General features: G+C 46.1%; 1 protein-coding gene across 8 annotated transcripts in view; it reads right to left on the bottom strand.

Moving 5' to 3' along the window:
* TNRC6A (trinucleotide repeat containing adaptor 6A) overlaps nucleotides 1–27055 on the bottom strand; it is a 3393689-nt gene that overhangs the window by 1645971 nt on the left and 1720663 nt on the right. For 2 of the 8 annotated variants that reach the window (XM_044089244.1, XM_044089243.1), the window contains exon 2: nucleotides 666–783. The exons of the other annotated variants lie outside the window; for them this stretch is intronic. In XM_044089244.1, the coding sequence (XP_043945179.1) occupies nucleotides 666–726 (61 nt within the window). In that variant the 5' untranslated portion in view covers nucleotides 727–783. The remainder of the gene's footprint in view (nucleotides 1–665; nucleotides 784–27055) is intronic. 8 annotated transcript variants of the gene reach the window in all.

Raw genomic sequence — 27055 nt, forward strand, 5'->3', positions numbered from 1 at the left:
CTACAGACCCATAAGTCTAACCCAGCCTTACCTGCAAGGCCATGGAGAGAATCATCATGGGCCTCATCAACAAAGACATAGGTGACCTTCAAACTCTTGACCAGACCCAATTTGGCTTTGTTAAGGGTAGATCATGCTTATTAAACCTGGTGGACTTCTTCGAGAATGTCAACAAAGATCTGGATGAAGTCAAAACAGTACATACAGCCTATCTTGACTTAGCCAAGGCTTTTGACACAATCCCCCAACTCAGGCATCATTGAGAAGCTCACCCAGCTAGGAATGAACCTATATGTCACTAGATTGGTATCCAACTGGCTCACCGAGAGAATGTATACAAAGTTACTAGTGCACAGGAAAATACCATTTTATCCACCTAACAGAAATGTCGTCCAATTAACTATCATAAAAACTAGTCTCAAAACTCTGTTCACTACTAAGCAATTATCTACAATGCCAATTTGTCCCCAATGTTATGCATACCAATATTTTTATTAAACTTTTCTACATAATTCAAACAAAATAAATCTGTATGTCTTCCTATGTTGCAACTTTTGCTGCTACAAAATTTAACCCTTTACTTAAGAGACTAATAGCCTCACTGTCCAACTCAAAGTCTGACGAATTCAAAACCTGTAAGTCTAAACTGCACAAGTTTGACTCACCATCCAAATCACTGATACCTCTGTCTTCTCTGTAGTCTTTCTGAAAATGCTTCCCTCGCATTTGTCATCTCCAGTACTTCCCTTATTTCTCCTTCTGTTATTGCCGATAATGCATCTCCTTCAAAAGAAACAAAGCGACTGCTGGTTTCACTATTTAAATAAGCATTGGAAGTGCATGCTGACGAAAACGTTGCCTGACAGCTGGTGCTTCCCTCATCACTTTACCATTTTACTGGACGACATTGCTATTATTATCACAGTCTCACTCATGAACAGTTTTTTCTTATTACCATTTGTTTTTGTATCAACCACTTTCATTCTGCATTTCAGACTCGTTTAAAAAAAAAAAAGTCTCAACATCTAATTTCAGTGCCATCTTAAAATCTTTCATCTCATTACCAATACTTATGTTTCTGTTCATTTGCCTCTACCAATATTTTCAATGACTCTTTTGTACAACACAGGCTAACATTTACCCATATTACCCATGAAACATTGTCATCACTGGGAAATAGGTAAACAGGTCACTTGTCAAGCCTCAGTCCCCTGGGAATTAAACCCAACTCAATACACTGTAATAAACTCAATTTATCATAAAAACACAAAGTCCTTTTCCTTTGCAAACACTCCAATCTATCTTTATTTGCACATCAGGACTACAAGTACCAAGTTACCTCTTCCATCAGTGGATTCAGACATCAGACATGACTGTCTTAACTCATACTGGCTGACAAAGTTCAATAGCATGCTGGCATTTCTTTCTACACCATCTCCGTTACGATTAATTTCATATATATTCTGTATTGGTTTATTAACCGAATCATCTGCCAAGATGAATAATGACTTTACAGAAACTCATGGCAAATTAATATTTTCACAAATAAAACAGACATTCGAGAAACAAACTGTTCAACTTTCCTAGCACCTTGACAGATGGCCTTCAAACTCAATTCATTTGTACATTCCCCAATTAAACTAAAATGATAGCGTATGAAATTAACTTGGCTTGGTCATCTTTGAGGGCTGAATGCCAAGGTACTGAGAAAATAAAAAGGTTGTCTCCTTTTTTTTTGTTTGTTTTTATTTTTTGTGAAAATGTTAATTATTTCAAGGGTCCGAGAATAAGGTCCCTACTTATTTGGAACTAAAAGGCATATGGAATTGACTTCAGATCCTTTCTGAACTGGAAGAACCACTTGGACCATTTTCTCTTCAAAAACTCAGAGGCTGCTGCCCTTTTTTGGTGTAACGGTACTTCTGGGCAGGGCAGGGACTAGATTTTTGGTGTTTTAGATAACAGAATGACACAGCCCCCCAGACATTATGCTCTTCACCCAGTTCCAGCATGCGATAAGACATTCCGGCATTTAGATGAACATGCACCCTTTCTCCCTAATGAGCAGTCTAACAACCCTTCAGGGATGCTGAGTTTGCTTCTCAGTGGAAGGACCCCTGAATAACCAATTCTGCAGATACACCCCCCCCCCCCCAATATCCACAGAAGCATCCAATGAAGTGGTGTTCCCCTGCCTTGGATGTTTCATCTGAATAGAAGTTGAACTAAAACTGCTGAGACTAATCAGTCTCTGGACCTCTCTTGTTTTCTAGAAAATGACCTCAGAGTCTTAATGTGAACTTCTAGGCAAACTGCATCTTACCTTCTTGCTCACTCTTCAGGGGTTTTTCCTTGACCTTGGGTGCAAAGAGAGGAAGCACAGAAAGGGGTACTCGCAAAGGAAGCCTGAAAATTGTCCACAAAATCGTACATGTGGAGCCAAGCACAGAGTCTTACCGTACTGCTATGGCTTACAGACTGACTGTTCTGTCAGCTGCATTAGGCAACAACCTCCTAAAAAGTTGGAACATTAACATTGTAACCATCTGAAACACAAGTTGCTTCCAAGTGTCAAGTTTCTTCAGAGTCTAATGCTTCTCTGCTACATCTCTTTAGAACAGTGTCAGGCATGACAAAGAATGAAACACTCCGAGAGACTATACCAGAAACACAGTTGTGTACACTTACCATAAAAGTAGCTGTTAGAGTGTATTCACTGTTGCAGTCATCACATTTGGGTTACCCCTGCTAGGGTAGCCCTCAGTCGCCCTGTATACCAGAGGCTTAGTATTTCTGCATCAGTTGCTGTCGCTCCAGGACTTGACGTTAGGTCGTCAGTGGTGTAGAATCAGGCAGCCGACTCCATTACATCAGCTTTTCTTGCCCTGTCAGGAGCCCCCAAATAGGGAAAGTACAGTTGTGTACACTTACCATAAATGTAGATGTTCGAGTGTATTCACTGTTGCAGTCATTACATTTGGGTAATCTGGTGGCAGGTTGCCCTCAGTCGGCCTGATTAACAAAAGTCTTGGGTCCTGCGTCGGTTGCTGTCCCTTCTTCCATGATGTCAGGTCGTCAGGGGTATAAAACATGCAGCTGACGCCATTACATCAGTTTTTCTTGCCCCAGATGACAGGTGCCCCTCAAATGGGGAGCCAAATATTTAAGTAATTAAAAACACAAAAATATACCTCCAAACAAAAGCAAATACACCAAAAAGGCTTTTAAGCATAGTAAAGGAAAGCAGAGGTATAGTAAGAGAAAAACAGGGGGTTGGAGGGAGGGTAACCAGGACTGCAACAGTGAATACACTTGAACATCTACATTTATGGTAAATGTACACAACTGTACTATGTTCTTCGTGTTTCACTGTTGCAGTCATTACATTTGGGTAGATTCCCAAAGCTATGGTTGGGAGGATGGATTTATACAGCATTAGGGCCAGCTATAAAGCCCCGCAGGACAGCAGTGGCAAAGCCAGCTCTGGATTAAGAGAAAAAAGGTAAATGGTAATGTTTGGTGAACATATGAACTGAGCTCCAGGTAGCAGCTTCTAGAAAGTCTCTGGTAGGAACACCTCTGAGAAAGGCTGTAGACGTAGATGCAGCCCTGGTGGAATGAGATCTGATCCCCTGGGGGATAGTTTTATCATGGTGCATATAGCAGAAACAAATACAATGGCTTATCCCATTTGGAAATAGTCTGCTTTGAAATAGCCTTTCCCTCTGCCCCTGCAGCAAATGCCACCAGTAGTAGTTCAGCTTTTCTCAGAGATTTTGTCCTGTTTAATATCCAAGTTGTCTGTTTACATCCAATGAATGCAGAATCCGCTCTCCCTTGTTCTGTGGATTGGGAAAGAAAGTTGGCAAATGAATGGCCTGATTAAGAGCCACACTGGATACCACTTTAGCCATGAAGGATGGATTGGTCCTGACAGACACCCTGTCCGCATGAAAAGTAATGAAAGGCTCCACTGCCATAACAGCCTGCAATTCAGAAATCCTTCTAGCTGAAGTGATTGCTAAAAGGAAAGCTTTTTTCCAGGAGAGAAATATTAAGTCTGCAGTAGTAGCTGGCTAGAAAGGAGGGAGAGTGAGTTTTTCCAATACAAAATTAAGGTCCCAGGCAGGGGTTGCAGCTCTCCTTGGTGGTCTTAAGTTTTTGGCCCCCTCTGAGATACTGCTTTAGCAGAGGATGAAAGAAGGGGGGAGATTCTGTGTTGTAATGAGCTGAAATGGCTGAGGGATGGATTTTTATGGAAGAAAAGGACAGGCCCTTGTGAAGCATCTCAGTTAAGTATTGTAAAATCTGAGGAATATTTGGCACTGCTGTGCTTATCCCTTGAGATTGATTCCAGGCACAGAAACTTTTCCATTTGTCAGCATAAGATTTTCTTGTACTAGGCCTTCTTGCCTCCAAAATGACATCCATCACAGGTTTGCTGAGGGATGCTAAGGGTGAATTTAGGTGATTAACCACGCTGCAAGATTCAAAGTTTGGAGCAGAGTGTGCAGAATTTGGTTGTTCTGCTGAGACAGTAAGTAAGGTGTCTGAGGCAGGTGCCATGGTGGAAGGTGTGACACATTGCGCAGGAGTAGGTACCAATGCTGGCGAGGCCAGCCTGGAGCAATCAAAATCATTTTTGGTTTGTCCTGTTTGACTTTAAGTAGAACTTTGGAGAGCAGAGGGGGAAAAGCATAGACCGATAGGTTTTTCCAGCTGAATGATAGAGCATCCACTTTCCAGGCTCTTTTGCGATGTGTTCTTGTGCAAAATCTGTCTGACAGTTCTGGGGTTAGGCAAAAAGATCTATGTCTGGACTCCCCCATTTGCGTGTCAACATGTTGAAAATCCATGGTTCCAGTTTCCATTCGTGTGGGTCCATGAGATTTCTGCTTAGTCCGTCTGCCAGAGTATTCAGCTTTCCTGGCACGAACTGAGCGTGTAGTTGTATTTGATAGGTCAAGTAAGTGTTCCACAATGCCATGGCTAGTCTGCAAAGGGGGTAGGAGTGTGTACCCCCCCCTGCTTGTTTATGTACCACATAACTGTGGTATTGTCTGTCTTTATCATCAATTGTCCTAGATGAAGGTGGTCCTTAAAGGCTGTCAGTGCATTCTGTACAGCTAGCATCTCTTTTTGATTGATATGAAGGTGCATTTGATTTGTGCTCCATTTGCCCTGAATGCATGTCCCTGCCAGATGAGCCCCCCAAGCATAGTCTGATGCGTCTGTAGTTAGGGTTTGGACAGCAGGGGGTGGAGTGAAAGGCAGTCCCTTGTTTTGGTGGCAGGCCTCTGCCCACCATAGAAACTCTAGTTGCAGACAAGGTATGATAGGAATCATTGTTTCCAGGCTGTGACAATGTTGACTCCATAAACTTTTTAAGTACCACTGAAGTTTCCATATATGCAGTCTTGCATATGGAATTAGAAAAATGCAGGAGGCCATGAACCCCAAGGCTTGCAGAATTTGTCTTGCAGAAAGCAGGGTTTTTGTGGCCACCTGTTTGAATCAGTTGCCAAATGAATTTGCTTTTCTGGCGTAAGGTAAGCCATCTGGGCAGTTGTATTCAAGCTTGCACCCAGGAATGTAATTTTTTGAGAGGGTACCAGTTGTGATTTCCTTTCATTTATGGTGTACCCTAGACAAGTTAGAACCCTTTTTACAAACGCCAGATGTTTTAGAAGAATGTCCCTGTTTTCTGCCTGAATTAGACAATCATGCAGGTATGGATATATTTGAATATTTCTTTGTCTGCAAAATGCAATTACTGGAGCCAGACACTTTGTGAAGACCCTGGGCACAGTAGATAAGCCAAAGAGCAGTGCAGAGAACTGGTAATGCAAGTAGCCTGCTTTGAAGCGGAGGTATCTTCTGCAAGATTCCCTGATTGGGATATGCAGGTAAGCCTCTTAAGTCTAGAGTTACCGACCAGGCATCTTTGCCTAGCATAGGAAGTAACTGTTGAAGAGTCAGCATCTTGAATTTTGGAATGTCCAGAAATGTGTTTAGAGTAGATAAGTCCGGAATTGGACGCCATGATTTTTTTTTTCTGGGTACCAGGAAAAGTTGAATAGAAACCTTGTCCCTTTTCCTCTTCTGGTACTGGTTGAATAGCACCCATGTTTCATGAGGGACAGTACTTGTTTCTGGGCCTCTGCCCACTGATTTGGGGGCATGTCTGGCCATCCGTTTGGGATTGGCAACGTGTGGAAATGAAATCTGTATCCCCGGGACACTATATTTAAAACCCATTTGTCCTGGGTTATAAGTTGCCATTTTCTTGCATGAAGTGCCAGTTTTCACCCCAAAGGGACAGCTAATAGGTAAGTGCTTGGTAATTGTAAAGGGAAGTCATTGAGACTGTTTACCATAGGGAGGTGCCTTGTTGTTTCCAGATTTGGAGGAGGAGGAGGCACCCCATTGTTTTGTTCTAGAAGTCCCATGTGACTGAAACCGGGAACCTTTGGAAAGTCTGGGTTTGACTTGAGTGGCTCTCTAAGGAACTGGAAAGGACCAGTTCTTAGTAGGCCAGTGCCTACTAAATCTTGGAGGTTGCACTTGTAAGAAAACTTTCACAGTTTGCAAAGATTTAGCTTTATCTTCTATCTTTTTTAAAACTTCTTCTGCCTTATTACAAGAGACGGTCCTGTTATAAAGGAGCATCCAACAATTTTGCTTTACCATGATCAGGCAGAGTTTGCTCTTTGAGCCAAGCATGCCTTCTTAGCACAGACCCAGTTACAGCAGCCCTGCAAGAGGCCTCCAAAGAATCAAAACCACATTGCAAAGTATGTTTTACAACTTGGTCAGCTGAATGCAATAAATCCTGTAAATCTTTATTTTCCACACAGTCAGAAATTAACAATTTTCTGTTTAAGCAGTCCCATGATATGCTGTTGATATTTAAGCATATGGAATTGACAGTTTAAAGCCCTGATTGCCAAGGTTGCAGAAGTGTAAACCTTCTTACCCCATCTATCCAGCGCCCTGGAGTCTCTATCCGAAGGTGTAGGATTTTTAGCAGTAGAGGCCTTAATGCCATTGGGACCCTGAGAAATGGTTTCAGGACCTGCAATAGGATTTTTGAAAAAGAATTTGTGGGAGTCAGGAACCCTGTAGTATCTGTCTGGCTTACAAGGAGCCGGAGGCAGAGAATCAGGAGCCATACTAGATTCTGAAAAAACATCATCAACAATGTCTAGAACAGGAGGTATAGCCAAAGGCCTATGCGGACAAAGAAGAAGAAAATCTCTAAGTCTCTTTTTAGAAACAGAGAAATCCTGACTTTCCCAGTGGAAATGTTCCCTTAAGGTATGTAAAGTTTCCCCAAAAGAAAAATCCTTAGGGGGAGAAGCAGAATGAATGGAATCTTCTGCATCAGAGTCCTCATAAGTAGGTATAGACAAATCCTGTTCCTTAGAAGACTCAGAAGCAATAGAATCCTGTTCAGAAGATTCATAATCAATGTCTTGCCTAAGCGTCTTAGAAGGGGGGGGGGGGTTGGCTACCCCTGATCAGAGTAATTAAATCTTCAGCCATTTTGATCATTTGATTTTTAGGCATAGGGGCCTGCACATGTGGCCCAGGGGTCAGTTTTAAAGACAGACTTAGAGTTTGGCCTTAGTTTTGAAGATGGCGTCAGTCTAATATATAAATCTGTAGCCCTGAAAATACCCACAGAAGCCGGTCCCTGCACAGCAGCTCCAGACCCATTTTAGGTAAAGACATTCACGGGTTCCATAATTGAAGCATCTCGCGGCATACCAGACTCCGAATGGGTCTCAACAGAGGCCTGTGAATCAGAATTAGCGGGTATCAGGGGCTGCGAAAGCACCTCAGTAAGTACCGGCGAACTGGCGACTGGCTTAGGAGAAGCATCGTCTGTTTTGGACCTCGACGGCCTGTCTCTTTTTCTTTGCATTTTTTAGGTATTCCGATAGCCGGATTGCTAACCGATTACATTTCTGAATAATTAAGGGTGAGCCAAAATATTTAGAGGCAATAATATACCAACGTTTAATGATGCATTGATTAAATTTAGCACAAAACTGACAGCAAAGTAAGTTGTGGTCAGGGCCTAGGCAAGGAATACAGTACAAATGAAAATCCTTACGAGGTATTTGCTTCCCACAAGTAATGCAATTATTAACTTTTACCGACATCGGTAACGAGCAAGAAAAAGTTTCCCCAGTGGGGAACTTAGCTTATTAGTTGAAGACTTTGGTTCTGAAACTCGAAAACTTTTAGTTATGTACTTACCATAACTTCGGATGTATGGGATCCATCTCGCCTACATTCATAACTGATGGGTTCGGAGCTGATCCATCGGCTCCGACTCGGCCACTATATAGTAGAACGAAGTCTCTAATTGGCTGGGCTACTCCTTATCCCAGAATGCACCACGCCTGCTTCCCCAGATCTTCTTTGTTCGCTTTCATACCTACATCCAGACACAAAGACATACCAGCAACTGTAACAAACTAAAGTCCTTCAAGAGAAAAACTCAGTAAGTAGCAACATTCCCTCTAAATCCAATGGGAAGGGGGAAGGAGGGCGAATGCGTATGAATGTAGGCGAGATGGATCCCATACATCCGAAGTTATGGTAAGTACATAACTAAAAGATGTAATGGGATCCTATCTCGCGCCTACATTCATAACTGATGGGACAGCGTCCCTAGCACCTAAATCCAGGGTGGCTCATTGGAAAACACTCCTGAGAACTGTGGAACCAAAGGAAGCTCTACCCCGAGAAGCCACATCTATCTTGTAATGAGAAATGAAGGTGTGCGGAGAAGTCCAGGTAGCGGCCGCACAGATATCATCTATCGATAATTTGGAGTGGAATGCTACAGAAGTAGCCATTGCCCTGGTAGAATGAGCCCTGACTGGGAAGGGTAGCTCTTTGCCGGACCGTGAATAAATGAAGGAGATGCAATCTTTAATCCATTTGGCTATGGTGGTTTTAGCCACCGGTTGACCCAACCTATTTTCCGCAAAGGACACAAACAGCTGATCTGACTTTCGTGTCTGATTGGTCCTACTTAAATAAAAACGCAGTTGTCTGTGAACATCCAACCGATGGAAAATGTATTCTGCGCTATTGGAGAATTTGGGAAAAAACACAGGGAGCTCCAAGGATTGTTGAATGCATAAGGGGGATGCTACCTTGGGCAAGAAAGAGGGATTTAACTTGAGGGACACTCTGTCTTTGTGAAAAGTCAAATAAGGAGGATTAGAACAGAGAGCCTGAAGCTCTGAGACCCGCTTGGCAGAGGTTATTGCCACCAAAAAGGCGGTTTTCCAAGATAGAAATTTTATATCACAAGTAGCTGCTGGTTCAAAGGGGCGGGCAGTTAAGCTAGAACCATATTCAGGTCCCAAGGGGGCACAGGATGGGCTATTGGGGGCCGAAGGAGCCACGCTCCTTTAAGGAAAGATTTGCAAAGCCTGTTTGCCACTAAGGTAGGCTCAAAGGAGACATGAAAATTAGAGATAGCCGCCAGTTGGACTTTAATTGTGGAAACTGAAGAGCCCAAATAAAACAAAGAAGCCAGGAATTCTAAAACCTGAGGTACTGGGGCGGTAAGGGGATCTATACCTCATTGCTGGGCCCAAAGAGCAAATCTCTTCCACTTGCTGGAATACAGTTTAATAGTGGAAGGTTTGTGAGAAGAGGACAAAATGTGGATGACGTCTGGGGAAAGAGAGTTATCTCTGACTAAGGTTGGAAGTGGAGTAACCAGGCGGCCAACCTCAAGGACCTGAGGGATGGCTGAGACTGTCCCAACTGATGAGTTAACAGGTCGGGCACCAGGTACAGAAATAATGGGCCCTCCACCGCATACCTCAGAAGGAAGGGGAACCAAACCTGACGAGGCCAGTGTGGAGCGATCAAAATCATGTCGCTTCCTAGATAAATCGCCTTCTGTATCACCTTCGGGAGAAGGGGAACCGGAGGGAAGGCATAAAGTAGACCGGGGGGCCAACTGTGAGCTAGAGCGTCCCTGGGAATCTGCCCCTGAGAGGGAGTCAGAGTGAAGAACTCCCTGCATTTTGCACTGTGAGGGCTGGCGAACAAGTCGCAACAAGGGAGGCCCAACTTGGCAAAGATGTTTGCAGCCACCCTGTCGTTGAGGGACCACTCGTGGGGTAACAGGAGAGTCCTGCTCAGCCTGTCTGCAATCACACTGGATTTCCCCGGAATGTGCATTGCCACTAGGAAACGCTGGGTAGAAATCGCCCAATGCCACACTCTCATGGCCTCTCGGCAAAGAGGGTAGGACCTGGTTCTGCCTTGCTTGTTTATGTACCAGACTACCGACATGTTGTCGGATAGAATCGCAATAGTACCCCGGGGAAGAGCATGATGAAGTGCTTGCAACACCAGTAGCACCGCTCTCATTTCCAGGATATTGATATGTAAGTGCGTTTCGTGAGCCTGCCACGTGCCTTGGACAGACCTGTCCAGATAATGACCCCCCACCCTATCTGGGAGGCGTCCGTGGTCACCGTGGCGACGGGAGGCTGAAGGGCAAAGGGTCGCCCCTGGTCCAGGATGGACCGAAGGAGCCACCAACGTAGGTCCCAACGGCAAATTTCCGTAATCTGGACCAAATGATTCAAGGGGAGTTCCTGAAAGGACCATTGAACCGACAGTAGCCATTGCAGCACCCGCATGTGCAGCCTGGCTAAGGGGACTAGAAGAATAGTCGAGGCCATCATGCCCAATAACTGCAGAATCAGTCTGGCCTGAACTCGTGATCTGGGTAACAAGGCTTGAACCTGAGACTGCAGGACCTGAATCCTTTCTACCGGCAAGAATGCCCGCATTCTTCTTGTGTCTAACTCTGCGCCTATAAAGGTAATACGCTGAGACGGCTGCAGCACAGATTTTCCCCAATTGAACGTGATTCCTAGTGAATGACCCAAACTGACTGTGGTCATAAGCGCCCGAACTAATAGATGCTTGGAGGTGGCAGTAAGGAGCCAGTCGTCTAGATAGGGAAACACTTGGAATCCTAGACTTCTCAAGTGAGCTGTCACTACTGCCAGACACTTGGTGAACACCCTGGGGCTGTGGTGAGACCAAAGGGCAGTGCTCGGAACTGGAAATGACTAGTTCCCAGGCGGAAGCGTAAGTGACTCCTGGACTCTTGACTTATCAGAATGTAATAGTAAGCGTCCTTGAGATCTATGGAGCACATCCAGACATCCTTCTCCAATAACGGGAGAATGGACTGAAGGGTGACCATTCGGAATTTGGATTTTTTTACAAAGCGATTCAATGATCTGAGGTCCAAAATGGGCCTCAAGTCCCCTGTCTTTTTTGGCACTAAAAATAGTCTTGAGTAAGTTCCTGATCCGATCTGGTCGGCGGGGACAGGCTCGATGACTCCTTTTCTTAGCAGCTTTGAAACCTCGACCGCTGCTTGATCCCACTGACTGGGTGGCACATCCGGGATTTTCCTGATAGGAAGAGGGGGGATCTTGATGAAAGGGATGAGATAGCCTCCAGTTATGGTTCGGAGCACCCACTGATCCTTGGTGATAGATTCCCAAGCCTGCGGGTGTTCTGCAAAGCGACCCCCGACTGGCTCCGGAGATGCTCAGTCGGGCCACGTCTCAGGGACGGTGAGTGTAGGATGGACCACGAAAGGAATCGCGGTCTCCAGAGTTATGGGGGCCTCTGCCGCCTCTGGGGCGGCGTCTTCCTGAATCCCCCCCCCCTGCCTCTAGAGGGGGGGATCACTCGGTGGAGTAGGGAAAGACCTTTGAGATTTCCTGAACCACATTTTCCCTCCTCTCTGGGCCTTGGGGTAAGGTCTAGAGGGAGCGGAAAAACGGGCCCCCATGGCAGTCAAGGTCTTGCCCTCCTGCTCGCACCGAGTCAGTGTGTCCTTCACCTTGGGTCCAAACAGGGAGGACCCATCAAAGGGGGTGTCTGTGAAGGAAGACTTAAAGGCCTCCGCAAAGGGACACAAGCGTAACCAGGCGTGTATTCTAAGAGCCACGCCTGTTCCCGCTGCTCTACTCGCCCCTTCGGCCGCATATGAGATGAGCCTCATGGACGAGTTGACTATCGAAGATAGGGTAGTCATCTGGGCGCCAACAGTTTGGGCTAACGCCTCAGGAAGATTACCCGTAAGAGACTCACCTAACTCTTTGAGGAGGTCCCTTTGGAGCCTGGTAAAATGACAAAGATAATTCAGCGACCGCAGGGTAAAGGCCGCTGAAGAAAGGGTACGCTTCCCGTACCTATCCATGCTCCTGGAATCCTTATTAGGAGGGTGAATAGACGTTGAAGCCTCTGCTCCGTCCTGCTGAGTGGCAGATGCCACCACCATCGCATCTACTGCAACTCCTTTAGTCAAAAATTCCTTTTGAGGAGGGGCTGAGAGGAACTTGTTAGGCCTGGTGGGCACCGGTTCCACAGTGTCAGGGTGTTCCCACACCCTTCGAGAAACTAAATCTAGTAATTCATCGAAGGGTGGAGACACCCAGGAGGCGGAGGGCTGGGCCCCAAAAGCCTTGAGGTAGACTGACTCCTCTGCGGAAGGGGTTTTGGACTGCCAATCGCCTCTCTGTCTCAGGATCTCGAGGATATCTGAGAATGAGACGTTATCAGAGGACGATTTTGGGGACCCCTCCGCATCATCGAGGTCAGTATCTGATGTGATGGACTCATCCTGGGAGTCAAGGTGCTTCCTCTTGCACAATTTATTTCTTGGAGGTTCATCTGAAGCAGATTCAGAAGGACCTCCCGGGAGAAGGGAACCCCCCCAAGGGGGTATCCTCAGGCCCTGGGGCCCCGCTGTCATGGGAATGAAGCACACCAGAAGCACCAGTTCCCAAGTCTAGGGACGGTGAGGTAGAGACTTGCTGAGCCGGGAAGGACATGGCCAGCGCACTCCTCATGGCCTCAAAAGCAGGATCTCCAGACTCTATGGAGGACACCGGCTGAGAGACCACGACGGTACCGGGAATCCCTGCGGCCGACGCTCTGAGGGGAAGACTAGGCACCGAAGCTACCAGTTCCAAAGTGTTCCCCTTGGCCCCGACCGAGGAAGTCCCGGTACCGAACCCTGACGCCGAGGACAGGGTAGGAATGATGGTCGGAACAGAGAGGCTCCGAGGGAGTCTCGGTTCCGACTGGACAACTCTGCTCTGCTCTACCATCACCGACTCCAACGGCTCCGAGGAGGTTGGAGGAGGAATCGGATGCGAAGTGGGGACCGGCTCCGGAGCAGAGTGGGCTGGAGCAGAGACCATTTTTGCAAAAACCGGGGACTGGAAAAGCCTCTGGATAACTCTGTCCAAATCTGAGTCTGACAACCTGGAGGATTTAGAGGAAATAGATGGGGGCCGAGACGACTTCTCTCTCGGCTCCGATAGACCAGGGGACCGGCTCAGAAACGGCTCCAACACCATCGACACCGGATCCAGAACTGTATGAATAAGCATCGGCGCCAAAGGGGACTTCGGGGCCAGGGGGGAGAGTCTGAGCTGCACACCTCCAACGGCTCCGAGACCAAAGGAGCCGAAGCAGATGATTCGCCTCTCGATCCCCCAACCTGCGGCTCTGACACCAATGGAGCCGAGCAAAGAGGTATCGAGGCAGACCCTTCCACCCGAGGCTCCGAAGCCTTTGGAGCCGAGGAAGAAGAGGTCGACCTATGCTTCTTGGAAGTCGGTTCCGACGGACTGGTCGGAGCCGACGACCTTTTCTTTTTAGAAATTAGAGAGGAAGGAGAAGCCAAAGCTTCCTCAAAGGAGGGCTTAATAAGGCCCTTAAGGATCAATTTATTTTTACGTTCTTGAAGGACCCTAGAGGAAAAAGCATGACAAACACTACATGTTTCCTGCAAATGTTTCGGTCCTAAACAATAAATGCAAACAGCATGGCTATCAGTAAGAGACATTTTGTAGTTGCACTTGGTGCACTTTTTAAAACCAGACTTCTGCTCTTTTGAGTAACCTTAAAGTAGGGCACGAGCCCTTGACTCAAAAACGTGACTGGCCCGAGATACAGAACACAAAACGGGCAGAAGCCCTCTAACTTAAACGGGCTAGCCCGATCAATCAAGCAAACCTTAAAGTAGACAAAATCAACACATTGACTCACAAATAAGGGCAAGGGCCCTCTAACTTAAACGGGCCTTGCCCGGTAAATATAAAAAATACCAATCACACTGAAAAGTACAGTTTTGTACCTACCATAAATGTAGATGTCCGAACTGGATAGCATCTGCAGTCATAACAAGTGGGTTGTCCTGTCGTCAGGCAGCCCTGCAGTCGGCCGGATTCCAAAGTCCGGGTCCGGCTTCGGCTGATGTCGCACTCCCCCCGACGTCATCTCTGTTGGTCTTCGGGTATAAAAGCATCAGCCGACGCCATTTTCCTCAGTGTTTCTTGCGCCAGATGCCAGTAGCCCTCTTGCATGCTAAAAATTTGGATAGATGCCAATGTTTCCAAATAGATAGAGGTAAACACAACAATAAGCATATATGTACATATATACAAACAAATACACCATAAAAGACTCCCCCCCAACAGCTAGCTATTAGGAGGGTAAACACCCTAGGAGTACCACAGAGGGAAGGAGGAGGGTAATCCTGACTGCAGATGCTATCCAGTTCGGACATCTACATTTATGGTAGGTACAAAACTGTACTATGTCCTTCATGGATGCATCTGCAATCATAACAAGTGGGTAGAATACCATAGCCAACAAGGGGAGGAGGATAAAAGGTAGATTATGGTGTGTTTAGGATCCCTTGCAGTACAGCAGTGGCAAACCCTGCTCGGGATCTGGAATATAGAGGCAAATTATAATGCTTGGCAAATGTATGCACGGAGGTCCAAGTAGCCGCCTCAATAATGTCTTTGGTTGCCATTCCTCGTAAGAAGGCTGTGGTAGTGGCTGTAGCCCTTGTAGAATGAGGTCTTATGTTCTGTGGAATTGGTTTTCCATGGAAGGTGTAACAGTATCGTATGCAGTTTCCTATCCATTTGGAGATTGTCTGTTTGGAAATAGCTTTTCCTTCCCTTCCTGTTGCATAGGCTACAAAAAGTTGGTCAGTCTTTCTGCTGTTTTTTGTTCTGTCCAAGTAGTAGCGTAGCTGTCTATGTACATCCAAGGTATGCAGTATTCTTTCCCCTCTGTTTTGTGGGTTGGGAAAGAAGGTAGGTAGGTGGATTGCCTGGTTCAAAGACACTCTGGATACCACCTTGGGCATAAATGTAGGATTAGTCCTCATGGACACTCTATCTTGGTGGAAGATTAGGAAGGGTTGCACTGCCATTAAGGCCTGTAGTTCTGAAACCCTCCTTGCTGAAGTTATTGCCAGTAGGAAAGCAGTTTTCCATGACAGGTGTTGTAGGTCTGCTGTTGCTGCTGGTTCAAAGGGTGATAGTGTCAACTTTTCTAGCACAAAGTTTAAATCCCAAGCTGGTAATGGTGGTTTCCTTGGAGGTTTTACATTCTTGATTCCTCTGAGGAACTGCCTGAGCAAAGAGTGCGAAATATCTGGTGGATCAAAGCTGAATTCTGCTGTAATAGCTGATGCATGTATCTTGATGGAGGAGTAGGACAGGCCTGAATGAAGAAGTTCGCCAGATACTCCAGAATGTTAGGCATATCTATGTTTGACACATCTTTTCCTCTTTCCGTACTCCAAATGACAAACCTTTTCCATTTTCCAGCATAGTTCCTTCTTGTTGAAGGTCTGCGTGCTTCAAGAATAATGTCTTTAACTCTTTGGGAAAGTTCTGGATTAGCTGCTGTTATGTGATGTTCCATGCAGTCAGTTGCAGCGTTTTAGGTTTGGATGTATGATGCTGTAGTTGTTCTGAGTTAACATCAAAGGCATCAGAGGTATTGGCCACATTTTGTTCGAGACATGCTCTTCAGTAGTGGGTACCAGTGCTGTCTTGGCCAGTTTGGAGCTATCAGGATTATCCTTGGACGTTCTTCCTTGATTTTTAGTAGTACCTTGTGTATCAAAGGAAGAGGTGGGAATGCATATGCTGTTAGGCCTTTCCAGTTGAAGGAGAGTGAGTCCACTTTCCATGCTAGTGGGTGGAATGTCCTTGTGCAGAATTTTTGAGCTGGTGATTGAGAGGTGATGCGAATAGGTCTATCTGTGGCATTCCCCATTTCTTTGAGATGGTCTTGAAGATGTCCGGTGCAGTTTCCATTCGTGGGCATCCGAAGTGGTTCTGCTTAATATGTCTGCTAGAGTATTGTCTTTCCCCGGTACAAATATTGCCTGTAACTGAATGTTGTAGCTGAGTGCCAGGGTCCACAGCTCCAAGGTCATTCTGCATAGGGGTATGAATGAGTGCCTCCCTGTTTGTTGATGTACCACATGACTGTGGTGTTGTCTGTCCTTATCATCAACTGGCCCTCTTTGAGAAATGGTTTGAACTTTTGGATTGCCAGTTTTACTGCCAGCATTTCTTTTAGATTGATGTGCAGGCGAAGTTGATCCTGTGTCCACAATCCTTGCACGCATTTGTCCAGCATGTGGGCCACCATCCTAGGTCTGAAGCGTCTGTTGTGATGGTCTGGCTTGGTTGACATCTGCGAAAGGGTAGGCCTGGGTTTGACTGGCATGCCTGAGCCCACCATAGGAACTCCTGTTTTAAGCATGGAATTAGTGGGATTTCTGTTTCTAGACTGTGTCTGTGTTGGGACCATAAATTCTTTAGGTACCACTGTAGTTTCCTCATATGTAGTCTGGCAAATGGGACCAAGATTATGCATGATGCCATGAAGCCCAAGGCCTGCAGAACTTTTCTTGCTGTTAACTTGTTCAGTTTTGTTAGTGCCAAGAAGTAAAGAGGAAGTTCTTTTGTTTTTCTGTAGTCAGGAATGCCATTTGTTGTACTGTGTCCAATTCGCTTCAAGAAAGTCCTTGTTTGGGATGGTATCAGCCTTGACTTTTGTAAATTGACTGTGTATCCCAGTCCTTGTAGCAAGTAAATGACCCTTTGTAAATCTGTTGTCAGCTTGCTTTTGTTGTCCCCTTGTAGCAGGCAGTCGTCCAGGTATGGGTAAATTTGAATTCCCTGAAGTCTGCAATGGCGATTACTGATGCCAGGCATTTTGTGAATACTCTGGCAGTAGATAAGCCAAAGGGCAATGCTGAGAATTGATAGTGCTCTGATCCTGCAAGAAATCTGAGGTATCTTCTGCAGATTGGTCGAATGGGGACGTGCAGGTATGCCTCCTTGAGATCTAGAGTTACCAGCCAAGACTCCTTGCCCAGCATGGGAAGAAGTTGCTGTAGGGTCAGCATTTTGAATTTTGGGACAATGATGTATGTATTTAAGGTGGACAGGTCGAGAATTGGTCTCCAACTGTTTTCCTTTCTTGGAACTAGGAATAGTCTGGAGTAGAACCCCTTTCCTTGTTCTGCTGTTGGCACTCTTTCCACAGCTCTCATGTTTGCTAACTCCATTATCTGGCGTAGAGCCTCTGTTTTTGATTTGGAGGTAGGTTTGGCATTCCTCTTTGACTGGTAAAGTGTGGAAGTGAAACCGGTAACCTTGATCTATGGTTTGTAAAATCCACTTGTCTTTTGTTATGTAGTGCCAGTTCTTTGAAAATAAGGTTAACTTTCCGCCTAGAGGAGCTGCTATTTGTTCCCTGGTAGGCGGATTTAGGATTAAGTCACTGTGGTTGTGCTGATGTAGTGGCAGTGGCTGTGTCTGCGCCTCTGTTGTTACCTTGCCACTGTCGTCCTCTGTAGGCACCTCCTCTGGATTGGTTTCTGCCTCTGAAATTTTGTGGAGTCAGGAAAGGACCAATTTTTGGCAGGCCAGTTCCTGCTAAACCTTGGGGTTGAACCTGCAAGAAATCTTTAACAGTTTGAACAGATTTTGCCTTTTCTTCCATTTTCTTCATAACCTGCTGGGCAGGTGTACCAAACAAACTTGTCTTGTCCATAGGAGCATCTAGCAACTTAGCTTTAACATGATCCGGTAAAGCTTGTTCTTTTAGCCATGCATGTCTTCTTATCACTGTGCCTGTCATGGCTGATCTAAATGAAGCCTCCAGTGCATCATAGCCACATTTTAAGGAATGGTTGCTAACCTGTTGTATGTTATTTACCATCTCTAATACATATTTCTTATCAAGAGATTCATCAGTGGTTAGTTTTTTAGTTAACTGATCAAGCATAAACTCTTGGTATTGTATCATGTGAAACTGACAGTTTAAAGCTCTAGCTGAGAGAGAGTAGCTGAAGTGTAGACCTTTTTACCCCATCTGTCTAATGACCTTGCTTCCCTTTCAGAAGGAATAGGGTTTTTAGCTGTGGTCGCTACTGCCTTGGGACCCTGGGATATAGTTTCTGGGTCTGCAAGTGGGGCCTTATAAAGGTGGTGATGAGTATCTGGCACCCTGTAAAATCTGTCTGGTTTGGCAGGGGCTGGCGGTAAAGAATCTGGAGCGGAGCAAACATCATTGAAAGCATCATCCACCACAGAGAGAACAGGAGGTATAGCTAAGGGCCTGTGCTGTGGGAGGTGCAGAAAGGTCCTAAGTCTTTTACTGGAGTCTGAAAAATCCTGTTGCTGCCATTGGAACTGTTCTCGCATGGCATGCAAGGTTTCCCCAAAGGAGAATTCTTCTGGTGGGGAAGCAGCTGGAATGGATTCTTCAGCATCAGAATCTTCAAAATTGGAGAAGGGAGCCTCAGGCTGGTCAGTTATGTCTGATTCATCAGCAGAATCATCAGAAGACACTGGCTCAGGGGCTCTGCCCTAGGTCTCTTCTCTGGGGCTGAGAGGCCCTGTCTGGGTGAGATTGAGATCCTCTAATTAAAGAAATTAAATCTTCTGCCAAAGAAAGCATTTGAGAACTAGAAGAGGGCCTGGATGTGGGGGGTTTAACAGGCACTGTTTTAGAAGTCTTGGCTGCTTTAGCCCTGGCGAAGGCCTTAATGGACATGGCAGCAGGAGGCCTAGCAGCACCACGTGCTGGAGTAGAGACATCCAAGGGAATGGTGTCAGATAAGTCAACCACCGTAGTGGGTAAAATTTCTGAGGTCGATTCAAGAGTTGTAGCAGGGGCCTCAGTTGTAAGAATAGGTTCAGCTGTACTTTGATCAGTTTTCTCGGTTTCAGCGAAACCGAGACACTCATGTTTGTTTTACCGTGGTTTCGCCGAAACCGCGGACCGCGAGTGTCGGTCTTTATCTTTGCGTTTTTGGGGTAGTCGGAGGATCCGGCGGCATAATGTACGCAAAATCAGAACCGAAAAACTGTTCTGCAAACTCCGACCGGCGCCTAAGCCGCCGGTTGAAAGAGGCACAGGCGAACAGGCTGCTACGTCGTGGGCTGGGCCTAAACAAGGCAGACAGTAAGAGTGGAAATCTTTATGAGGTATTTGTTTCCCACAGGTTAAACAATTGTTAACTTTTTCTGACATCGGCTGAGGCAAGAAAGAGTCCCCAACGGGGTACTTAGCTTTAGAAGTCTTCGAAGTAGTATTCGGTAGAAATAATCTCTGGATCCGACCGACCGGCACTTGCGAACAGCTTCTGCTTCGGGCGCCACGCGGCAAGAAAGACTGAGGAAAATGGCGTCGGCTGATGCTTTTATACTCGAAGACCAACAGAGATGACGTCGGGGGGAGTGCGACATCAGCCGAAGCCGGACCCGGACTTTGGAATCCGGCCGACTGCAGGGCTGCCTGACGACAGGACAACCCACTTGTTATGACTGCAGATGCATCCATGAAGGACATCAGGTTCACACACACACACGTAAAGCTGTTAAAACAGCTGTTTGTTAAATTCGTGAAGAAAACCCTAGGTCAAAAGACCAAAAAGTAAACAAAAAAAACACTTAGCTCCAGCCGAGTCGAGACCACGTCTAGCTTGAAAAGCGGCAAACGAGATCTGGGGAAGCAGGTGTGGTGCATTCTGGGATAAGGGGTAGCCCAGCCAATTAGAGACTTTGTTCTACTATATAGTGGCCGAGTCGGAGCCGATCCATCAGTTATGAATGTAGGCGAGATAGGATCCCATTACATCAAAAATTTCAGGAGTCTGCTGACTGGCACTTGCGAACTGCTTCTGCTTTGGGCACCGCGCAGCAAGAAAGACTGATGTAATGGCGTCAGCTGCATGTTTTATACTTCTGACGACCTGACATCATGGAAGAAGGGACAGCAACCGACCCAGGACCCAAGATTTTGTTAATCAGGCCGACTGAGGGCAACCTGCTAGCAGATTACCCAAATGTAATGACTGCAACAGTGAAACACAAAGAACATCTAGGTTATCTACCACCAGTAGAAAGTAAATACCAAGAATTCCTTGTAAGGACAGAGAGACAGAGAGAAGACAAGGGAGGTGGAGGAAGGGAAACCTGGACTGCAACAGTGAATACACTCGAACATCTACATTTATGGTAAGTGTACACAACTGTACTATGTTATCCATGTTTCACTGTTGCAGTCATCACATTTGGTTAATTCACAAAGCTGAAAAGGGTGGTGGCAGTCAAGAATACTGGGGGCTGGCTAGGATGCCCTGCAAGACTGCGGTGGCAAAGCCTGCCCTGAATTTGGAGAGGATAGGCAGGTGGTAATGCTTGGTGAAGGTATGAACAGATGTCCATGTTGCAGCCTCCAGGGTGTCCCTGGTGGGGACCCCTCTGAGGAAATCTGCAGAGGTGGAGGTTGCTCTGGTGGAATGTGTCTTGACCCCCTTGGGAGGAAGTTTCCTGTGCTGTTTGAGGAAGAAATGGATGCAGTGTGCTATCCATTTGGAAATTGTTTGTTTGGATATGGCCTTGCCCTCTGCTCCTGCAGTGAAGCTGACTAGTAATTAATCAGTTTTTCTAAAAGATTTAGTCCCGTCTAGGTAGCATCTGAGCTGTCTGTGTATAATCTAAAGAGTACAGAATCCTTTCCCCCTTGTTTTGTGGGTTAGGGAAAAAGGTGGGCAAATGAATGGATTGGTTGAGAGACACATTGGACACCACTTTAGGCATGAAGGATGGGTAAGTCCTGAGGGAGACCCTGTCAGCATGGAAAATGCTGAAGGGCTCTACAGCCATAAGTGCTTGTAGCTCTGATACTCTTCTAGCTGAAGTGATGGCCAGAAGCAAGGCGGTCTTCCAAGAGAGAAATTTTAACTCTGCTGACACTGCAGGTTCAAAGGGGGGCAGGGTGAGCTTTTCCAACACAACGTTTAGGTCCCAAGCTGGGGTAGGAGTTCTTCTGAGTGGCCTCAAGTTGTTAGCCCCTCTTAGGGGCTGTTTGATGAGAGGGTGTGAGAAAAGGGGTGACACTGTGCTGAAATGAGCAGAGATGGCAGAGGCATGAATTTTAATAGAAGAGAAGGACAGACCCCTGTGTAGTAGGTCTGCCAGGTAATTCAGGATGAGAGGTAGGGAGGGCTGTGCCGTTCTGGCTCCCTCAGCCTGGATGCAGGTGCAAAACATTTTCCACTTGTCAGTATAAGACTTTCTAGTGCTGGGGCATCTGGCCTCACATATAACATCTAGAACTTGTTTGCTTAGACTGGCAGCTTGAGCAGAGGTCAGGGAATAAGCCAGGCTGCCAGACTGTGGGTCTGCAATTGGGGATGCATGAATTCTCCATTCCTCCAGGTCAGGAGTGTTGGGATCTGAGGTAGATGCCAAGGTGGCAGAGGAGACAGGCTGAGCAGCAATGGGTACAGTGCTGGCGTGGCCAGTCTGGGGCAATCAGGATTGTCCTCGGTTTTTCCTCCCTTATTTTGAGCAGTATCCTTGAAAATAGTGGTAGAAGGGAAAATGCATAGACTGAGAGGTTTACCCATTGGAAGGATAGAGCATCCACTATCCAGGCCTTGCTGTGAGGTCCCCTGGTGCAGAATTTGCAGAGCTGATGACTGGAGTGGGAAGCAAAGAGGTCAACCTTCGGGATGCCTCATTGCTGGGTTACAAGGGTGAAGGTTCTTTGGTCCAGTTGCCACTAGTGTGGGTCTAGCAGGTTTTTGCTCAAGTTGTCTGCCAGAGAGTTTACAGAGCCTGGCAGGAATTATGCTAACAGGTGTAGTTTGCTTGACTGAAGCCGTGTGCCAAAGGGTCATGGCGAGCCTGCACAGAGGATAAGAGTAAGTCCCTCCCTGCTTGTTGATATACCACATCACCATGGTGTTGTTTGTTTTGATCAGTAGAGGTCACGGGGAGAGTAGGCGTCTGAAAGCTGTCAGGGCATGCTGAAAGTACAGTTGTGTACACTTACCATAAATGTAGATGTTCGAGTGTATTCACTGTTGCAGTCCTAACCAATGGGTTATCGGGTTCCAAGTAGCCCTCGATCGGCCAGAATACCAAAGGTAAGTCAATATAACATCGGCTGTCATCGGTTGTAAAGGACGTCAGGATGTCAGATACAAAAGGAGGCAGCCGATGTCACTTCCTCAGTCTTTCTTGCCATAACAGTCAGAAGCCCCGAGAAAAAGTACAGTTTTGTACCTACCATAAATGTAGATGTTCGAATGTTCACCCTGCTGCAGTCATCACACGTGGGTTATCCTGCCATCAGGTGGTCCCGCAGTCAGCCCTAATTCCAAAGTCTTGGTCCGGCGTCAGTTGCTGTCGCTTCTTCCCTGACGTCAGTGCGCCAGGGGTATACAAGAGGCATCAGATGCCATTTTCTTCAGTTTTTCTTGCCCCAGATGTCAGGTGCCCCCAATAGGTAGGGAAAAAGATATATATATATTACACATACACACATATAGCTATATAAAAATAAAACAAAACCCTTAGGCACAAGCAAATACACCACAGAGGTAGTATAGGATAGAGTGGTAGAGATAAGTTCAGCTAGTTCAGAGGGGATGAGGGAGGGGTAACCTGGACTGCAGCAGGGTGAACACTCAAACATCTACATTTATGGTAGGTACAAAACTGTACTATGTTCATCGTGTTACCCTGCTGCAGTCATCACACTTGGGTTGAATCCCAAAGTTAAGGATGGGAGGTGGAGTCAGAGAGGGTTAGGAGAAGCTAGTAAGCCCTGCAAAACTGCAGTGGCAAAGCCAGCTCTAGTCTTAAGAGTATAGAGGTAAGTGATAGTGTTTGGTGAAGGTGTGCACTGAACTCCAAGTAGCAGCTTCCAGAATATCCTTGGTTGGCATTCCCCTGAGAAAGGCTGCTGATGTAGCTGTAGCCCTGGTGGAGTGGGACCTAATGTTAGCAGGTACTGGTTTCCCATGATGTATGTAGCAAAAACGTATGCAAAGCCCTATCCGTTTTGGAACGGTCTGTTTTGAGATAGCTTTTCCTTGCGATCCTGTAGCATAGGCTACAAAAAGCTTGTCAGTTTTTCTGAAAGCCTTAGTTTTATCCAAGTAGTAACGTAATTGCCTGTGAATGTCCAAAAAGTGCAGAAGTCTTTTCTCCCTTGTTCTGGGGATTTGGGAAGAAGGTGGGCAAGTGAATGGTTTGGTTTAAGGCCACACTGGATACCACCTTTGGCATAAAGGAAGGATCAGTTCGTAGAGAGACTCTGTCTTGATAAATGATGAAAGGTTCCACTGCCATTAGTGCCTGTAGCCAGCTGAAAAAGCTGGTTCAAAGGGCAGCAGTGTAAGCTTTTCCAGAACAAAGTTGAGATCCCAAGTAGGTGTTGGAGCTCTCCTTGGCAGTCTTAAGTTCTTAGTCCCTCTGAGGAACTGTCTTAGGAGTGGATGCGAGAATGAAGGAGGATCTGTGCTGTAATGAGCTGAAATTGCTGAGGCGTAGATCTTAATAGATGAAAAGGAAAGCCCTTTGTGTAACATCTCAGTTAAATACTGTAGAATCTGAGGGATGTTTGGATCAAGGGGGTTTATGCCTTTAGCCTGGTTCCAGGCGAAAATCTTTTCCATTTGTCTGAATAGGTTTTCCTGGTGCTGGGCCTCCTGGCCTCCAGAATGACATCCATAACAGCTTTGGATAAAGGTGTTGGCTGGTTGTTTAGGTAATTTGCCATGCAGCCAGGTTTAAAGTCTTGAGCTGGCTGAGTAAAATCTGATGGTCTCGCTGGGTGAGCAGGCGAGGAATTTGTGGTAAAATCCATGGTGGGTCGTGGGCCATGTTCCTTAAAATTGGGTACCAATGTTGGCATGGCCAGTCTGGTGCAATGAGTATCATTTGTGGCCTCTCTAATCTGACTTTCAGCAGTACCTTTGCTAGAAGAGGTAGTGGAGGGAAGGCATACACTGTTATGTTTTCCAACTGAATGAGAGGGCGTCCACTTTACAAGCTAGTGGATGGAAGGTCCTTGTGCAAAATTTTTGAAGTTGGTGGTTGTGGGGGCTTGCAAACAGATCTATGTCTGGGAGTCCCCATTTCTGAGCTATCATTGCAAATACTTGTGGATCTAGTTTCCATTCGTGTGGATCCATGCTGTTTCTGCTTAGGTCGTCTGCCAATGTGTTTTTCTTTCCTGGCAGGAATTATGCTTGTAATTGAACCTGGTAAGACAGTGCAGTGTTCCACAAGGTCATTGCTTGCCTGCATAGAGGGTAGGAATGTGTGCCCCCTTGCTTGTTTATGTACCACATGACTGTGGTATTGTCCATCTTTATTATTAGTTGCACTGGGTGTAGAAGTTCCTTGAAAGCTGTTAGGGCATTCTGTACTGCTAGCATTTCTTTTTGATTGATATGCAGATGCCTCTGATCTGTAGTCCATTTGCCCTGAATGCACTGCCCTGCCATGTGTGCTCCCCCAGGCATAGTCCAATGCATCTGCTGTCATAGTTTGTCTGGCTGTGGGTAAGGTGAAAGGCTGACCCTTGTTGAGGTGACATGCCTGTGCCCACCATAGAAACTCCTGTTGAAGGCAGGGAATGAGTGGTATCATTGTTTCCAAGCTGTGGCTGTGCTGAGTCCATACACTTTTCAGGCACCATTGTAATTTCCTCATATGCAGTTTTGCAAATGGTATTAGTAGTATGCAAGATGCCATGAATCCCAAGGCCTGCAGAATTTTTCTTGCAGGGAGGTGGGTCTTTGTTGCCATTATTTTGAAATATTGAAACAGCTGTCATTGCTTGTCTGTCATGAGATAAGCCATCTGGGCCGTTGTACTCAGGCTGGCACCTAGGAATATTATGTTTTGTGAGGGCACTAGTTTTGATTTCTTTTCGTTTACTGTGTACCCTAGGCAACTTAGAAGGTGTTTGACAAATGCCAAATGCTTTAAAAGAATGCCCTTGCTTTCTGCTTGAATAAGGCAGTCGTCCAGGTATGGGTATATTTAAATTCCTCTTTGTCTGCAGTATGCAATTACTGGTGCCAGGCATTTTGTGAAGACCCTGGGCGCAGTAGATAAGCCAAAGGGCAGTGCAGAGAATTGATAATGTGTTGAACCTGCAATGAAGCGGAGGTATCTTCTGCAATTTTGTCTGATAGGGACATGCAGGTATGCCTCCTTGAGGTCCAAAGTGACTAGCCAAGCATTCTTGCCCAGTATGAGAAGCTGCTGCTGTAGTGTTAGCATCTTGAATTTTGGTACTTGCAGATAGGTGTTCAGAATTGAAAGATCCAGAATAGGTCTCCATGTTTTGTCCTTTCTTGGGACTAGGAAGAGTCTTGAGTAAAATCATTGTCCTTGCTCCTGTGTAGGTACCTGTTGAAAGGCTCTCATGTTCATGAGAGCTGTAATTTGTTTTTGCGCCTCTGCCCATTGATTTGGTGGCAGGTTTGGCATTCCTTTGATCCTTGGTAAGGTATGAAAGTGGAATCTGTATCCTTGAGGGACAATGTTTAGAACCCATTTGTCTTTTGTGATGATGTGCCAGTTGTCTGCAAAAAATGCTAGTTTTCCTCCCAAGGGAGTTGCCAGGAGAGATTTGCTTGGTAGTTTAAGGATAGAGTCATTGTGTTTGTCTTCTGCAAGCTTGGGGCCTGTCTTCTCCTCCTTTCTGGGTAGCAGAACCCCATCGGCGAGGTTTGTAAGGGCCCTGTGACTGACCTCTGCTCCTTGGGCGTCTGTATTTGCCCCTCTGTGATCTGCCTGAAGCTGGAAAGGACCAGTTTTTTGTTGGCCAATTTCTGCTGAAATAAGTGGGTTGTACCTGCAAAAAATCCTTGACCGTTTGCATAGACTTTGCCTTATCCTCCATTTTCTTTAAAACCTCTTCTGCTTTGACACCAAATACATCCTGCTGTAAAGGTGCATCCAATAATTTTGCTTGAACATGGTCAAGGAGGGTTTGTTCTTTTAACCAGGCATATCTACGTATGACAGAGCCAGTAACAGCTGCTCTACAAGAAGCTTCCAATGAATCAAATCCGCATTGTAAAGCATGTTTGCCCACCTGTTCAGCTGCATGCAACATATCCTGCATTTCCTTGAATTCAGGCAGTTCTGAATGTGTGCTAACTTTTTGTTTTAACTGAGACATTAGGAATTGTTGATATTTCAACATGTGAAACTGGCAATTTAATGCTCTCATAGCCAGAGTAGCTGAGGTGTATATTTTCTTTCCCCATCTAGCTAGGGCTCTGGAATCCCTTTCAGAGGGCACATGACTTTTAGCCATAGAAGCTTTTGCTCCCTTAGGACCCTGGGAAATTGTTTCTGGGTCAGCTACAGGGCTTATATAAAGGAATTTGTGCGAGTCAGGTACTCTGTAGTATCTGTCTGGTTTGGCTGGGGCAGGAGGAAGAGAGTCTGGATTTAAACTAGACTCCAAGTAAACATCATCCACAATATCTAGAAAGCACAGTTGTGTACACTTACCATAAATGTAGATGTTCGAGTGTCTTCACTGTTGCAGTCATGACTGTAGGGTTCTCCCCTGCCGGCAGGCAGTCCTCGGTCGGCCAGAATCCCAAAGTCTGGGTCCGGCGTCGGCTGATCAGCCATGCTCCCTGACGTCAGAGCGCTAGGAGTACAAAGCTGACAGCCGACGCCATGTTCTCCGGTTTTTCTTGCCCCAGATGTCAGGAGTTCCAAAATGAGTAAGATCCCATACCCTTTGCAAATACACCTCAGAAGGGTGAAACAAGGAACTACACAAAAGAAAAAATAAGAGGGGACAGGAGGGA

This window comes from Protopterus annectens, chromosome 12.part0 (genome assembly GCF_019279795.1).
Source record: "Protopterus annectens isolate FY-2018-M chromosome 12.part0, PAN1.0, whole genome shotgun sequence".
Classification (NCBI taxonomy): domain Eukaryota; kingdom Metazoa; phylum Chordata; order Ceratodontiformes; family Protopteridae; genus Protopterus; species Protopterus annectens.